The 18,473-nt window shown below is 31.6% G+C and overlaps 1 protein-coding gene across 1 annotated transcript; it reads left to right on the top strand.

The window, feature by feature from the left end:
- The first annotated feature begins 6,711 nt into the window (after window positions 1-6,711).
- LOC108453701 (probable 1-deoxy-D-xylulose-5-phosphate synthase, chloroplastic) lies at window positions 6,712-10,620 on the top strand. Its single transcript, XM_053020482.1, has 10 exons — window positions 6,712-7,259; window positions 7,527-7,655; window positions 7,733-7,897; window positions 7,996-8,146; window positions 8,397-8,668; window positions 8,757-9,030; window positions 9,143-9,450; window positions 9,571-9,852; window positions 9,947-10,231; window positions 10,304-10,620. Exons 1-10 carry the CDS (start codon window positions 7,122-7,124, stop codon window positions 10,460-10,462), a joined length of 2,163 nt encoding a protein of 720 aa, XP_052876442.1. The 5' UTR covers window positions 6,712-7,121; the 3' UTR covers window positions 10,463-10,620.
- The last annotated feature ends 7,853 nt before the right edge of the window (window positions 10,621-18,473 follow it).

Raw genomic sequence — 18,473 nt, forward strand, 5'->3', positions numbered from 1 at the left:
CTTCGGGTCTTCAAAATCCGGTTATAGTACGAGCACGAAGCATACGGACATTAATTCAGAATAATATTCCCGCATAAAGCCTGCGGGATCTTACCCCGAATATAGTACTGGCACAAATGCCTTCGGGACTTATCACATTTATACACTTTCACATCCATCACATTGGCCATTCGGCCTTATCACATATATACACCTTCACATCCATCACATCGGCCATTAGGTCTTATCTCATATATACACTTTCACATTCATCACATTGGCCATTCGCCTTATCACATATATACACTTTCACATTCATCACATCGGCCATTAGGCCTTGTCACATATATACACTTTCACATTCATCACATTGGCCATTCGGCCTTATCACATACACATATCTTGTACATCAATTTCATCATAACAAAATTGACTAGGTATACTAGTCATTTACGGCTTATAGCTTCACTTTAATACGGATTTGGTACTTTGATTACCAATATTTAATCGATAGCTTATAAGCAACTCAAATAGTTTTATTAAGGTTTACAACATAATCACAAATTCAGCACAAGCTGTTTTTCCTGAGCAACAGTCATTAAATTATTCGTAAATGGAGCTACAAAACTCCAAATGAAGTGCCGTTAATTTTCCCTGAAAATAGACTCATACATATTTTATCCAACAAATTTTCAGAATTTTTGGTTTGGCTAATCAATACCAGATTTTTCTTAAAGTTTCCCCTATTTCACTGTTTGACTATTCTGACCACTCTTCACTACGAATCAAATTTCTCATTGTACAAAATTCAAAATATGTTCTAGTTTATTTCATTTGAAAATAGACTCACTAAGGCATCTAGCATATAAATTTTGTCTTTTAAAAATTTTTGTACAATTTATAATGATTTTCTAAAAACAGAACAGAGGATTACAGTGTCATTCTGCACTGTCTCACACAACTTTAAATATCTCATTATCGGAAATTCCTTTGCTTACACGGTTTCTTTTATAAGAAACTAGACTCATTAAGCTTTAATTCCATGTTTTATTTAGCCTCTAAATCAAGTCCATAAATTTATGGTGATTTTCTAAAGTCACGTTACTGCTGCTGTCCTAAGCAGATTATTTCAAATTACACTTAAATTTCCAAGCTCAAACACTTAAGAACTTACCATTTGAGCTTAGAACATATCATGGCCCATCATATCTTATTAAATCAACTCAATATGTTCTATTATGATTGAATTTACTCAATGTTTAATCACTTAAAACTTACCTCGGAAGTGGTCGACGACTAGATATCCACGGCTATTCGTTTACTTTCTCTTTTCCTTTATCCGACTTTGATCCTCTTTGCTCTTAAGCTTAAGTGAAACAATAGATTGGCTTAGGTACTTAACTAATATTATTCACTTGACAATCACATTTGGCAATCACATATCATTTTCAATATGTATTAATTAACAAAACATGCCATGACTCGATTTCATGCTTATTTAATCTATATCTAATTCACATTCACAAGCAAAGAGTCACTTAATTTATCATTCTTTCTTATACAAGAATTTAATCATATTGCCAAATGTCCTTATGTGTACATGGTACATACATAAGGCATACATATACATAATTCATATTCATTCCATTTAAGTACTTAAAACTTACAAAGGAATCAAACTCAAATACTTAAGAACCTACTTTTCAAACACACCTATAGTCGAAACATATGTATATGAATATAAGATTTTCCCTCATTTGAAGAAAGCACAAATACATAATTCACTCTCTCACATACCCTTTTGCACTTCACATTATCATATCCATTCAACACTTTCACTAAGTGTAGCCCAATATCTTATTCAACAACTAATTCGGATAACACATAAAGAACATCTCAATTTATATTCATTCAAAATTAAGCTAAAACTAAATTTAATTACTCAACTTAATATGCGGCATTTATCTACCAATTCAAATGACAAGTTGAATTCATGGTCGAATGCAACAATCAACCCAATTACATAATCAATTTATCACTTAGGTGCTAATTTGAATAATTCTCATACAACTATTATCAATACACATTAATTTTTGTATAAGCCCCCACATTGCCGATTTTCACAATCAACATAGTCACAAGGGCTCACCCTATCCACTCAAAGTTCAATTCACCAATTAAGCAAATGCTATTAATGCTAAGATTTTTTTTTTTTTACAATTTATCCTAGTTTGCCGAAAGAAATTATGCCCTAATTCATGAACTTAAACAACGTTGGCCAGCTCATTTGAGCCATCAAGCACATTTAGTTTGTTCATACTCAACTAGAATCAATTATCCTCCCAAAATCATCAAACATACAAAATATACCCCATTAAGCTCATGACCGATTGCTACATGCTTCATGAACACAAAAATTTTCACATGGGTCTTGTTGCAAGCTGCAAAACCAACCAAAATTCACAAATTTTCAAAGAAAATAACATGAACCTTACCTTATTTGAAGCCTTCTTTTGTCGAATGCCCTAAGCTCAAAGGTTTCTATTTTCTTTCTCAACTCACGGCAAGAAGAAGAAGAAATGGCCTTGTTATTTTCACCTCAAACATATTTTATTCATTTATTTTATTAACTTTTATTATTTCTATTTTATGAAACCATTTTCTTTAATATAAACAAATATATTATTAACATTATTTACTAACATACAAAGCACAAAATGCCAAAACAAAGTCATCATTACCTTCCACTAACATTAAAAGGGGAAATTTGACATGCAACTCCACTATTTTGCATGCATGAATCAACTAGTCATCACACATTTCCCCATCATACTTTCAAAGTTTACTACTAAGCCCTTTTTAGTGAAATTCACATTTATAACTCTAAGTTAAAACATCAAAAGTGTCACACATGAATTAACACATATTATAGGCATCAAAATGAATATTAAATTATTTTTATGTCTCGGTTTTGTGGTCCCGAAACCACTTTCTGATTAGAGTCAAATTAGGGATGTCACAACTCTCCCCCTCTTTAAGGATTTTCATCCCTGAAAATCTTACTAGCGACTACGTTAGGATAACGTCCTCTTGTTTTAAAACAAATACATAACATCAACTCAGATATTCATAACCCACATTTTCATTCATATATATATATAAGCCGTAACATGGCCGAAAGTATACATGTTCTTAAACATCCTAATGAATATCCTTTATAACATTATCATATCTAAATATTCGACTTAACTTATTTCCAAAAGAAGATTAACTTCCACGCACTGAACATTTAGTTCATTCAATACATCCATTCATATTTAAAGTTACCCGTGATACAATCGAATAGGCATAAAGCTTAACACAAGTGATGCCAGTGTACTAAACACGTCTTACACACTATCACAAATCAATGCCGTCGCCCTAGACGAGATCTTACATGAAACGAAATCCGCACACACAAGGCTCCATCGATCGATCTCGCACACATAGTGCTCGGTTAAAGAATTCGCACACAAGTGTCCATCGGTGATCTCGCACACATAGTGCTCGGTTAAAGAATTCGCACACACAAGTGTCCATCGACCGATCTCGCACACATAGTGCTTGGTTAAAGAATTCGCACACACGTTGTCTCAATTCATTCGCACACATAGTGCCTATATTCATTCGTTATTACATATTGAAATAACTTAACCAAGTCTATAAACATCATATAAGTACACTTTAAACGTGTCCTTTCATTTAATTTTGAATTCATATAGTAATGAACACTTAAACTTTGCTCGAATCACCGACATTAAGCCTGCTAGGCATGAAGGCTGATTACACATCATCGGCACGAATGCCCTTCAGACTTAGCCCGGATGTAACACCAAAGACGAATGCTCTTCGGGACTTAGCTCGGATGTAACACCAAGACGAATGCTCTTGGGACTTAGCCGGATGTAACACCAACACAAATGCTCTTGGGACTTAGCCGGATGTAACACCAAAGACGAATGCTCTTGGGACTTAGCCGGATGTAACACCAAAGACGAATGCTCTTGGGACTTAACCGGATCATCGTCGAGACCTTTAGCTCGGATGAAATCTCCACACAAAGCCGGTAATTTTAATCCGGACATAATCTCTCGCACATAGCCATCGGATCTTTACCCGGGCATAATCTCCACATATAGTCATCGGGTCTTTACCCGGACACAATCTCTACTTATAGTCATCGGGTCTTTAAGCCCGGATTCACATCACTAAGTCTCATACATATTTATTCACATGTTATCATGTTTCACATAGCACAAATCACATGCTTATCAACTTAAACCATGTAAATTTCCACATCCATGAAAACATCATCATATGCATATATACTTAAACCAATATTAGCCAATTTCAATGGCCATTTACAAAATGAATTATCATCCAACAAGCCAACACATTTGGCCAAATCAATTATGACACATAACAAAATGACCAAGTCCCTATACATGCCATAACTCAAAATGTTGAATCCAATGGTACCCAAAATAATAAGTTGATAGTGTTAGTGGATCTCCGACAATCTCCAATCCCTAAGCTAGCTTAGTGACACTAAAAAATAAGAGAAAGGAAAGGGGAGTAAGCTATACAGCTTAGTAAGTTCCCATGCAAATAATAAGCATCAAATCTAAACACTGAACATGCAATTACCATCATGATGATTGACATAATTATTATTAAGATCTTAAAATCATAACTTACTCAATCATAACCTTACTGAGGGCTCATCACATAACGAGCTCATTACGTATGAGTTTTTTATACATACCTGAGTCATCTTGAATTGGATTTACATACAATTCATCTTTGACATACTCGTAAATTACCCATTGAACCACTTGGAATACTAAAAGATACCCGGGAGTCCCGTACACACGGTATCGTACCAATGCCATATCCCAAATATGATCTTATATGTAATCTCGTGTCAATGCCAATAGCCCAGCTATAGTCTTACACGAAGTCTCATATCGATGCCATATCCCAGATATGGTCTTACATGTAGTCTCATATTGATGCCATATCCTAGATCTAGTCTTCCACGTAGTCTTAGTAACCCTAATGTCATGACATTTGTATCCTATCTATTCCTAAGGTTCAATCGAGATTTCACGCTTGTCGAAACTTTGTCGAATTCATCCAAGGGTCAATCTCAATTCATACAATAATAAAGTATTTAAAACATAATTAAAATCATGCATTATTTACATACAAACTTACCTCGGTACAAAAATAGTAGAAATGGGACCTAATTGTCAAACACTTTGTTTTTCCCTCGATCTAGGTCTGAACCTTATTTCTCTTGATAATCGAGCTTGGAAGTGGCCAAACCCTAGCTATGACCTCCCCTTCTAATTTTCGGCTATGGAAGGGAGAAGATGGACAAATTTTGGCTTTTTATTCATTTAATTACCAAATGACCAAAATGCCATTATCTTAAAACATAAAATTTCTCTTACCTCATGTCTATTTTTGTCCACTAATTTAACAAATGGTCTAATTATCATCTAAGGACCTTCAATTTAAAATTTATTAGAAATTAGACACCTTTGGCATATAGAACTCAAGTTTTCACTCTTTGCAATTTAGTCCTTTTTGCTAAATTGAGTGCTCCAACGTCAAAATTTTCGAACGAAATTCTCACGAAATCATTCCATAAAACTGTAGGCCATAAAAATGTAATAAAAACAAGTTTTACTACGTCGAATTCGTGGTCCCGAAACCTCTGTTTTGACTGGCCACAAAATTGGGTTGTTACTTTGGGACTTGGACCAATACTTTTTCATCCATTGCTTTCCAATACATTAATCATCACCATTCAAATGTGAAGAACCCATCTATGAATTGTTTGGAGTCATATTTTTAAATGGTGAATAAAATTGTATTGGATGAAAATACACACAAAAGTAATGCAATGGATGGGAGCAGGGGTGAATTTAGATGGGGTTGGTACGACTTTTGACCCTCTTGAATTTTGTAAAATTTCATTTAAAACCTCTTTGATTTTTTTTTAAATTTTTATTTTGATCTTATAGTTAGTGGCTAAAAATAGAATGAATTTGTGTTTGGTCCCTAAATTTTTCTAAAGTTTTTTAAATTTGATTTATTTTATAGAATTTATATTTTTTATATGTTTAGTAACATTTTTAGTTCAGTCTAACTAACTAATATAGTGTACTATCTAAATATTAATTTGATAAGAATAAATTTAATAATTGCAATATTTAAATATAAATAATATCTAAATATTAATTAAGTAAAATAAACTTAATAATTAAAATATCTAATACAAATTTCATAATATTTTGACGATGAAAACATCTCAAGTAAGCCGAGTATACTGTAACCATGTTTATTTTATATAATATCCAAACACCACCCACCCCCCAACCCCCAATTAACATTTCTAGCTTGACCTTCGATACCAGCCAGACCCCCAAGTTAAATAATCCATTTCACATCAACAGCATAAAGTAACGTAAGCCCACAATGATCAGATTGAGAACGATAACAGACAACAACCCTCCCTCAAGAAATAGGAACAAAAGGAAAGAAAATAAAGGTACCTTCTTCTAACGCCGTAATCTATCCATTTGTGATTTTTCCATTGACGTGGTCCAATCAGAGAACGACCTGCCACTTCAACTTCAATCCTAGAACATTGCTCTTTGCTGTCCCCCTCCCCTGTAATAATAAAAACCTCTTACATACAAATGAAGAAACAGTTTATTTATATGTAATAATATTAATTTTTGGGTTTTCAGAGAAAAAAAAAAGGCCCTTTTTTTTTTCTCTCTTGTTTTTAAGTTTGGATGTTCATTTGCTATAGACAAAACCTTTATTTTTTTTTATAAGAGTATATAAATATAGTCTTGACGAAGGTTTCGACACAATCATCCACTTAGTACCATCATCAAGCAATAAAGCAGGGTGACATGACGGTGCAATAGTCAATAACCAAATTGTCTATAAATCTTTCATTGATTGGATAGCCTTTCATTCTTGCACTCAAATAGTGGAAACTTTTCTGGGTTCTTCTGGTTTTGTGCTCTTAATCAGCAGTTGCAGTACTTTATTGCTCTTTGGAGATTGTATAGTCTTTAGTCATGGCCCTTTGTGCATCTTCATTTCCTGCCATTATTAACTGGGGTGCAGCTTCAGATCCTCAAAAATCCACTCCTTTTGCTTCCCATTTTCTTGGTGGATCAGATCTGGTTTTGCAGCCATTGAAGAAGCTCAATCAGGTTCATATGAAATAACCATAAAAAAAAAAGGAAAACTGGTTTAATTTATTTTTTTATCAGAATTTATAGTCGTTCCTTGTTTTAGATAATACTTTGTTTAAGTAAAGTTTTTGAGTTTTGTTTAATGGGTTTAGTTTAGTTATAAGAAATGGATATCTTACCAAAATTTGGGTTTTCTTTTGATTTGAATTCAATTACTTATTAGATTTCAGTTAAAATAAATATAAATTGAAAAAATTGGTGGTTTTTTGTTTTGATTTGGTAAAGGTCAAAAAAAGGCCAGGTGGGGCTTATGCATCACTATCAGAAGGAGCTGAATATCACTCCCAAAGACCAGCAACGCCTCTCTTGGACACTATAAACTATCCAATTCATATGAAAAATCTCTCTGTCAAGGTATAAAAACATCCAAAAATAAAGTTCTTTTCCCTTGCCTTTTATCAATTATTATGATATGGGAACTTTTCATGCAGGAACTGAAACAACTATCCGAAGAACTGCGGTCTGATGTGGTTTTCAATGTTTCAAAAACTGGGGGTCACTTGGGTTCAAGCCTTGGTGTGGTTGAACTCACTGTGGCTCTTCATTATGTCTTCAATGCCCCTAGAGACAAGATATTGTGGGATGTTGGTCATCAGGTTTGGTTCTTGCTTTTCTTGGTTTTATGAGAAAAGAAAGATGTTGACTGATGGTCAATTGATCTTTATTTCGGAAAAATTCTTCATTTGATTTGTAGTCTTACCCTCACAAAATCTTGACTGGGAGAAGACATAAGATGCATACCATGAGGCAAACTAATGGATTGGCCGGATTCACGAAACGGTCGGAGAGTGAATACGATTGCTTCGGGACTGGTCACAGTTCAACCACAATCTCTGCAGGCTTGGGTATTAATCCAGTCCTTCTGCATTCTTTTTTGCATATTATATGTATGGTTAAAACATTGAAACCAGATAACTCTTATCGAACCGTTATCGAGTTCTTTGATGTTGCTCTTAGCTAACATGCGATTTTGTTGTTTTTTTAAATGAAATTTTTGCTTTTGATATGGTGAAATACTATTTTCAATTCCGTTATGCAAACCTAGTTTCACTTGATCTTCAGAGATTTAACTGTCTTGATGTTTCGGGTGGACAGGGATGGCTGTGGGAAGGGATCTGAAAGGTGAAAGGAATCATGTTGTTGCCGTCATAGGTGATGGTGCTATGACTGCAGGACAAGCTTACGAAGCAATGAACAATGCCGGATATCTTGATTCTGATATGATTGTTATTCTTAATGACAATAAACAAGTTTCTCTGCCAACTGCCAATCTCGACGGACCTATACCACCTGTGGGAGCTTTGAGCAGTGCTCTCAGCAGGCTGCAATCAAACAGGCCTCTTAGAGAACTGAGAGAGGTTGCAAAGGTAAGTAGAAATGAATAGAACCCAGAAAACTAATATAATTTTTACTAGAAACTAAAACTTACTAAGACTGGATATGGTTTGATTGCAGGGAGTTACCAAGCAAATCGGTGGGCCTATGCATGAACTGGCTGCAAAAGTTGATGAGTATGCTCGTGGAATGATCAGTGGTTCTGGATCTACACTTTTCGAAGAACTTGGACTATATTATATTGGACCTGTTGATGGCCACAACATCGATGATTTAGTTTCTATTCTCAAAGAGGTTAAGACTACTAAAACAACGGGTCCGGTCTTGATCCATGTTGTCACTGAGAAAGGCCGAGGTTATCCATATGCAGAGAGAGCTGCTGACAAGTATCACGGTAACATACAGAATAAGCCCTTTTAGAAGAGAGATCATTTCATATGATTTAATTTATATGACCTTAGTTTAGGGAATAAAAGAATAAACTGTACCTGGATTTCTTTTCTCAGGAGTGGTGAAGTTCGATCCGGCAACTGGAAAGCAATTCAAAGGCAATTCTGCTACCCAGTCTTACACTACATATTTTGCTGAGGCTTTGATTGCGGAAGCTGAGGCAGACAAAAATATTGTTGCCATCCATGCTGCAATGGGAGGTGGAACCGGATTAAACCTCTTCCTCCGCCGGTTCCCACAAAGATGTTTCGATGTGGGGATAGCTGAACAACATGCTGTCACCTTTGCTGCAGGCTTGGCCTGTGAAGGCTTGAAACCTTTTTGTGCAATCTACTCATCATTCATGCAAAGGGCTTATGACCAGGCAAGCTACCAAAGTTACCTCGGGTTTTCTTTTTTACGAATTGTAATCGATTATTATTCCGTGTAAGTTAAACATGTTGCATTTTAAAATCATTACTAATGTGTTGATTTGCTGCAACAGGTCGTACATGACGTTGATCTGCAGAAGCTGCCTGTAAGATTTGCAATGGACAGAGCTGGCCTCGTTGGTGCAGATGGTCCAACACATTGTGGGGCTTTTGACGTCACTTTCATGGCTTGCCTCCCCAACATGGTGGTAATGGCTCCTTCTGATGAAGCTGAACTTTTCCATATGGTTGCAACAGCTGCTGCCATAGATGACCGTCCTAGCTGTTTCCGTTACCCAAGAGGAAATGGGATCGGAGTTCAGTTACCACCTGGGAAAAAAGGGGTTCCACTGGAGGTGACTTTCAAGAAAGCCTCAAAATATTCCTTTTTGTAAAGAAACAAAGACTAAAGGGAAAATTAACTCGGAATTCGTATAATATCCCTTACAGGTTGGCAAAGGCAGGGTACTAATTGAAGGGGAAAGAGTGGCACTATTAGGCTATGGAAGTGCAGTTCAAAGCTGCTTAGCAGCTGCCTCTTTATTGGAATCGCATGGCTTAAGGCTGACCGTAGCAGATGCACGATTTTGTAAGCCATTGGATCACGCCTTGATCCGGAAACTGGCAAAGTCACACGAAGTACTGATCACAGTCGAAGAAGGATCAATCGGGGGCTTTGGTTCTCATGTGGCACAGTTCCTAGCACTTGATGGTCTTCTTGATGGCAAAGTAAAGGTATGCGAATCCGAAACAATGTATCCGTATACTAATAACTCTTTCTTTGCATTAAAATATTTTCATTTGCAGTGGAGGCCATTGGTTCTTCCCGATCGATACATTGACCATGGCTCACCCGTGGACCAGTTGGCTGAAGCTGGTCTTACGCCATCCCACATAGCCGCAACGGTGTTCAATGTGCTTGAACAAAAAAGAGAGGCTCTTGAGGTCATGTCCTCAAGAAACTGAAGAAGTCAACAACTTTGTACAAAATTTTACGTTTTGTTTTCTTTTCAAATCAGTGATGGTTAAATATATAATAATATAAATAATCTTAGTTACCATAAATAATTATTATGTAACCCAACAACTTTACGAGTAATATCACATATCTGAGTTCACATTAACGAATTCTACATATGTTATCTGTTTATTTATAAATTAAATTTGGTAGGCCTGAGTTATAACATTGGAATCCTAAAACAATTATTTAGACTTAAAAAGCAAAAAGAACTGAGCTTTATTGACATAAATTGCGTATCCTGTCGAGAAAAGTTAAAAACAACCCAAATTAGAGGATCCATGTGTCAATTTCCATGTCCAATGAATGTGGGATTTGGTTGCATTCCTAAAGAGAGTTAGTTCACCAAACATTAACAATGTTTGTCCACATAAGTCAATCACATCTATATATATTATTATAGCTCTTAGGGTTTATTATTTTAGTATTATTTTTATACTTTTATTTTTAAGAATTTAGTCTTTTACTTATCGAATTTAAGAAATTTAGTCTAATTATTAATATCTGTAAAATTATTTTGTTAATATAGTTTGTGTCATGTTCTAATTTTTCTATTAAAAATTCATTTAGTAGTCATATGACAAAAAAAATTGTAGTAAACTTGAATTTAATAGAAAATTTTAATGGTGTTAACAATTTTTAAATTCACATCAACATTTCAATTAGAATTAAGTATTCAGACTAATTAATGACAATATAAATGTTGAGGTATCAAATTATATAAAAAATTAAAGTATAAAGATTAAATCTTAAATTTAAGCGAAATATACAAACTAAAATTAGAACTTGATTATTTTATATAATCTAAAAATAGTATAACGACCAAAATTGAATATTGATATTTTATATAATCTAAAAGGAGAGATTAGAATTGAAATTTAATCATATGTTAATAATGTCAAAAAGAAAAAGAAAAGAAAAAAAGCCATGACACTTGTCATAAAAGGAAGGCTTAGGGCTTTCTTTTTACGTATAGCAGTGTCGATTTTACACTGATCTAAATGATATATATATTTGTTACAATTAATCAATATATAATAAGACATATCGTACTCTTTAGGAGAGAATTTAAATTTAAATTTTAGAGACGAATTGTTGTGAGATATAACTATGAACCATGAATGCAAAAAGAAAAAGAAAAAAAAATGCCATGACACTTGTCATAAAAGGAAGGCTTAGGATCTTCTTTTTACATATAGCAATGTCGATTTTGAACTGATCTAAATTATATATATATATATATATATATATATATATTACAATTAATCAATATATAATAAAACATAGTGTACTTTTTAGGAAAGAATTTAAGTTCAAATTTTAGAGACGACATTGTTATGAGAGACAACTATGAACTATGAGTGCGATTCAGTATATTCATAGATTTTGCCTTCCATATTTTTGTTTAGTTGCAATTAGATAAACTTACTAACATCTAAAAAATAGAGATGGACATAAAAGTTTGATTATACAATTTGAAACTTTACTACACCAACAAAGTTTTGTGTAGAGAGTAATCTACTATAAGTAGAATACGTGATTTAAGTTAAACTCACTTACCAAATTTAACCCCACTCCTATACTTCAATTTAGAGCACTCTCTTACTAATTTTTTTTCCCTTGAAAACTTAATTGCAAAATTGATAAATAAAATAATTTACTTACAAAATATGTTACTATAAATTTTTGTTCCTTAATGAACAAGTTAAATGCTTCCTCTCACATACATTAACCCTAAACAAGTTGTTCTATATAAGCATAATATGGGCTATAAAAATATAATCAAGGTCAATATCTAATTCCTTAAAAATAACTTTCAAATATGTCTCCAAAGAAGCTTCACTTTACCATGGTATTTTTCTTTGAGATATTTTTATCGCAATAATTGTACCTATCACTACAATAAATTTGGCTTTTCATGACGTTTTTTTGCTACATTTCCAAAAACATCACAAAAAAATATGACTTTGTGACAAATAAAAAAATGGAAAACTCGATGGCGGAAAATCATAAATATTATAGAAAAGTGTACTTTTAGTGACGTTTTTGTATAATGGTCAATGACATTTTAAAACATCCTTTTGAAAATTTCACCAATGTTAATTTTTTTTCGCAATGTTTTTAACATTGTTACGACACTTAAAAACCTCAACTATGTAATTATTTTTTGTGACTTTTTATGCTCGCCTATCATGACATTTCACACGTTTTCTATGACATTTTAGAAAAGCTCACAAAATTTTGTTTATTTAAATTGAGATTAAATTTATTATTTTCTATTTATTTCTTGAACTATTCATTTATAATTATATTTTTAGATTAGAAAGAAACCCTTAAAATTATAAATCCCAAATTGGTATATCCTAAAGTCTACCTCCGAACAAGTTAAGTTCTAAATTATGACTTTTGGTCGCTTTTAATATTTATATTATAACTTTATACTTTTCATGATGTTTTAAATTTATATTGCAACTTCAGATCTCAAATATAGAAGTAACTAAAATCCCTTTCGTGACACTTTTTAGATATATTGTTACTTCACTTAAAAAAGAAATTAAAAATACATTTTGTGACGTTTTCTTTTAATTTTTCTGTAATGTTTTTAATGGTAACCAAGAAGACAAATATTGAGTGATATTTCTATTTAATTTTTTGTTAAGCTATTTATGACGTTTTTAACATCACTAAATAGATAACTTTTGTGACATATTTCTTGATCAACATGATGCCTATAAAAGTAAGAGATAAACACTTTTCGTGACATTTAAAATGTCACGAAAATATTATTTTGTGTCATTGAATGTCATGAAAGATCAATTTTAGTATAGTGCATTAGTAAGTGAAATTATAGTAAATTATTTTGTATCAATCATGTACATATTGTGTTCATATGATATATATTTTTATTATCTAAGTACATCTTCTTCTTTTCTTTTTCTTTTTTTACTTTTATAATATTTTAATTACTTTAAAATTATAATTATAATTATTTATTATTATAATTGTATAATTGTTTAGGTAATTATTTTTGATCATATAATTAAAAAATCAATTATAATAAATATGTAACATAATTGATTTATATTGCTTTATTCTCTTTTTGCATTTTTAAAACAACAATCATATCAATATTAAAGAAAGATAAGTGGTGGTATAATTGTTATGAATAATGAAAAAAAAAAATTGCTAATAAGAATGGAATGAAGTGCAAAACATGTGGTGATTCTAGCCAATGAACATGCAAAAGAAGGGTTTTGAATTTTAAGGAAATATTCAATTGACACCTATTATTCAACAAATCGTTAAGGAAAAAAGTGCAAAGCAATTGCTTTAATTTGATTTATGCGTGTCCCAAAACCAAAGGTGGAGCTAGAAACATGCAATTTTTGAAGAGGGAAATTGACGCATGACTCCACTTTCAATTCCAATTAATTATGCTGGGATTGGTTGCGTTGCTAATCACTAAAAATGGGGAAAAGGGAGTTGGTTCATGGAACGTGAAAAATGATAATGCAGATCAGACATTTGAGTCAATTTATTTTCTTTAAATCAATTTAAATAATAGATATCCTATCTATCACAATCAATGGAGTTATTTAAAATTAGGGTAATTTACCTGGTTGTCATCTGACTTTTAGGGTGTTCTTATTTTGGTCACCTAAAATGAAATCTTGTAATTTTGTCATTCAACTTTTAACGCACTTTCGTTTTAGTTAACCAATCGTTAAATTTTTATGGTGCTTAACTATACACGCCGCATCATGTTCTCGCTTTCATTTTAACCACCCAACTTTTAGGTTACTTTCATTTTGGTCACAAAAAAATCGTTTTTTAAAGTATTGATTAGGGTAAAAAAATGATTAAAGTGAAAAAATAGTAGAAACTAAAATAATGTACTAAAAAAATCTCAACTTGTACTTGTTTATCACATTCCCAAAATTTCTAATTTTTAATATTGAAAATTTTAATTTTAAAACATAAAAATCAATTAAATAAATTGTTGAATTTTTATCCCTTGATAATATTAATTGATTTTTTACTGTAATATTGAAATTAATTAAATTAATCTCATTCTAAATTTTAAAATTTTATTTTATATTTCCATATTATTCTTAATGAAATCAACTTGATAAGTCATATTTACTAATTGTCGCAAAACTTAAATTTCGTTTGATTATATAATCTCCAATCTTACAACTAAGCTAAAATTAATTAAATTAATTTCTTGTTTTTGTTTGGGTAAATAAGTAATAAAAAAATTTAGGTTTTGTTTGGCATGGAATATAAAATTAATTAATTTAATTAATTGTAAGGATTTTCTTCACTTTTAGCTTATTATGAAAGACTCGAGATCATATAATCAAAAGAAATTTAGGTTTCATGTATAATGATTAAAGATGATATATTTGAGTTGATCTTAATTTTAAAAGAAAAAAACTAGAAATTTAAGATTTAAAAGGAGACTAATTTAATTAATTTTAATATTATAGTAACAAATTGGTTGACACTACCTGATCCCGGCTCGATTGAAAAGTGGGAGGGTTTGAACAAAAATATAGGCCCAAAAATGGGCTTCGAAAAAAAGTAAGGCCCAGCCAAGCCTCAAGTAAGTTTTTTTGGCTTGAGCCTAGCTCCGCCCGAATTTGCAAAAAAAAAAAAATTGATGTTGTTTTGCTACTATTTTTCATTGTTTTGCTAGCATTTTACTATTATATTGTTACTATTTTGTTGCTATTATTTGGACATTTTATAACTCTTGTTTTATTATTAATTTTACTACTATTTTAGATGTATTTGTTTGCTAAATTTCACCTATCTTAGTGTTATTTAAGTATAATTTTTCTTAATTTTTTCCATTTGTTGGGAAGCATTTATTTTAATGTTTTTAGTGTATTTGATGTATTATATTTTTAGAATTTTTTTATATAAAAAAATTAATATAAATTTTTTTTAATATGGGCGGGTTGGGCTCAGGCCTAGAGAACGGACCTAAATTTTTTACTTGGTTCGGTCTGGCCCGGCCCATGATCAGCTCTAGTTGATGCTATCAAAGGATAAAAAATTTTCAATAACTTATTTAATTGATTTTGATGTTTTAAAATTTAAAATTTTAATATTAAAAAAATAGAAATTTAGAACTTTCGAAAAGGGGGTAAACAAGTACAATTTGACAATTTTTAAAGAATTATTTTAGTTTCTACTATTTTTTCACTTTAATTCTTAGTGTTTCTTTACCCTGATCAATATTATTAAAAAAGGATTTTTTTTTGGGTGATCAAAATGAATGGAACCTAAAAGTTGGGTGACCAAAATGAAAATGTGAACATGTTATGGTATGTACAAGTTAATTGTTGATACGAGCAGCTCAGTCCAATTCAAATGTCATAATAGAGATAGGCTTAGTTTCCCTCAAGGCCCAATCACGATATCCAAATTCAAGCAGCTAAAGTCAAAACTCAACTTCTTTGTTCAAGACTTTATCACAAAAAAAAAAAAATCAAGAAGAAGAGTTGAAACTTCAAGACGATGGATTTTGGAACAAGGATGAATTAGAATGGACTAATTTTGTTCTTGGGCATAAACTCTCGATATATGATGACAAACTCATGTGGAAAATGTTAACAAGCTTAGGCGTTTCTTATTGGGTTTGGGTTTTAAGCTTAATTTTTATTATAAATGAGTTCAATATTGTATTTATCAACTATTATTATTTTATTCTGAATTTTTATAATTATTAAGTATTTTAAGTTATTCGGTGTTTTATGTTAACAAGAAAGTTTAGTTTAAAACTACTTATTGTTTAGGTTAATTAGAGTCCTAGTATACTTAAGAGTTTTATTTAGATTTATTTAGCTAGCCTATATAAAGGCCGTTACATTGTACACAAAAATCAATTCATTATTATTCAACTTCTCTTTTGAGTTAATAAATTCTCTTTGAGTTTTTCTTTTTCAAGAATTTTTCTTGACTTTTTTTAGAAGAGTTTTAACAATCTTTCCATATTATGGGGATTACCTTCAAACTTTTTCTTGCCAAGCTTTCTTTCTCAAAGGGGAAATTAGAGTCACTTGAAGGGAGTTGTGGATTCTTCTTATTTCTAAGGTTTCTTAGGACTTCTACACGCCACGTTTCATCTTTTCCATCTATCTTCTTTATTTTTATTCGTTATTATTCTAATATTTGATTTATTGTTCTATTTTATTTATCGTAGTTATTTATTTAAATTATTTTTCTTTAACTTTTTATCTGACTTGGATTTGGTTGCGTTTCAGGTTTTGAAAAAAATTCAAGTTCCGTTCTGAATGTTTAGAGCCTTAAGTCAAAACCACAACTTGAACAAACTTTACGATCCTGTATCCGCATTCATCCTTATCAATTGTCGTAAGAGATTTAATGGTTGTGTAACTAAAATGAAAGCACTCTGAAAGTTAAGTGGCAAAATTATAAAGATTCCATTTTGGTCCAAAATGAAATGCCTTAAAAGTTAAGTGACTCAACTAGGGGATTTACCCTAAAAATTAAAAGGATAATTGTCACACTATTCCTTTACTCCTATCCATCTATAAAGGGTTAATGTTTATCTTTTTATTTGCAGTTTGTATTTAGTTGCTATATAAATATTTTTGGACTTATTTGACACATGAACTGAGAAGTAATTAACTAAGTTGATACATTTTTAAGTATTAATTTTTTATCGTCACATGGCTTAAGAAATTTTAATTTCACATGCATAATAAATTTGGAAAAATAAATACTAGATAATATATTTTTCAATTTTAGTAGTTTTATAAATTTATAATTTTAAAAATAATAATATAAAACCTTATACTTTAAGGGTATATTTAGAAAATTTTCGATGTTTTTAGATTTTTCCGATAATTTTAGTATTTTAATTTTTTATAAGTTTTATAAGTTTTAGAAATTTAGAAATTTAGAAATTTTTATATAATATTTTTAAAATTTTAAAATTTTAAAGTAATACATATCGTATCATGTTTCATAATTTCAGTTTGTGACGATGTTGTGTTATTGAATATTAATGCCAAATCATCAAAAATTTGACAGAATTAACGAGACAGCTAAAATAATTAGCATCTTGATTAACAATTTGAATTAGTATACTTTTTTTTTATGAAATGAAAAAAAGATTACATAATCATAATTTTTTGTAAATTGCCTCTAGTGTTATCCTCTCTTATGACTTCTTGAATCTCTATAAGGGGATCTTCGATCATGTGCAAACCTTCAACATTAGAGAGAGCCATTTTTGCTAATGCATCTGCAATCTTGTTATTCTCCCTGGGAACATATCTCAAGCACCACCTCTCTTTAACCGATAGAATTTGTCGAATTTGCCTAACCAGGGCAGAGTTTGACCCTTCAAGTTTCCTATTGCTAATAGCAACAATGGCCTCAAGGTTGTCATTTTGAATGACTTTATTGTATCCTTGCTTTTGGAGTAGAAACAAGCCATCTAATATGCCCCATAGCTCAGCCACAAAGATTGTACACTTCGCCAAGAAACGATTCTATCCCATGATCCATTTTCCTTTCTCATCACGTATTAGTCCACCTACAGCAGACAAATCAGAGACTGAGTGAACAACACCATTCTTGTTAAGGAAAAAAACAAATACTTGAATATGGTTGTAAGGGAGTCTGTTGCAGTTCCATCACCAAATCTTCTTTGTAGACTAAAGAAAATTGTTTCTTCCAGCTGTAAGAGACCTTAATAATTTCCTCCAGATTCATAGATTTCCCTTGGAAGATATTCAAGTTCTGATTCTTCCAAATTTGCCGAAGAAATTAAACCAAATAAACGGGCCCATATTGAACCTCTTGTGCTATTATCTGACAGGTCACGAATATTAGAGAGTAACCATTTTGATAGATTACCATTGAAGAACCATCAATGTTGATTAGAAGGGATGACTTGATTCCAAATATCCTTCGCGAACG

This window comes from Gossypium arboreum, chromosome 10 (genome assembly GCF_025698485.1).
Source record: "Gossypium arboreum isolate Shixiya-1 chromosome 10, ASM2569848v2, whole genome shotgun sequence".
Taxonomy (NCBI): domain Eukaryota; kingdom Viridiplantae; phylum Streptophyta; class Magnoliopsida; order Malvales; family Malvaceae; genus Gossypium; species Gossypium arboreum.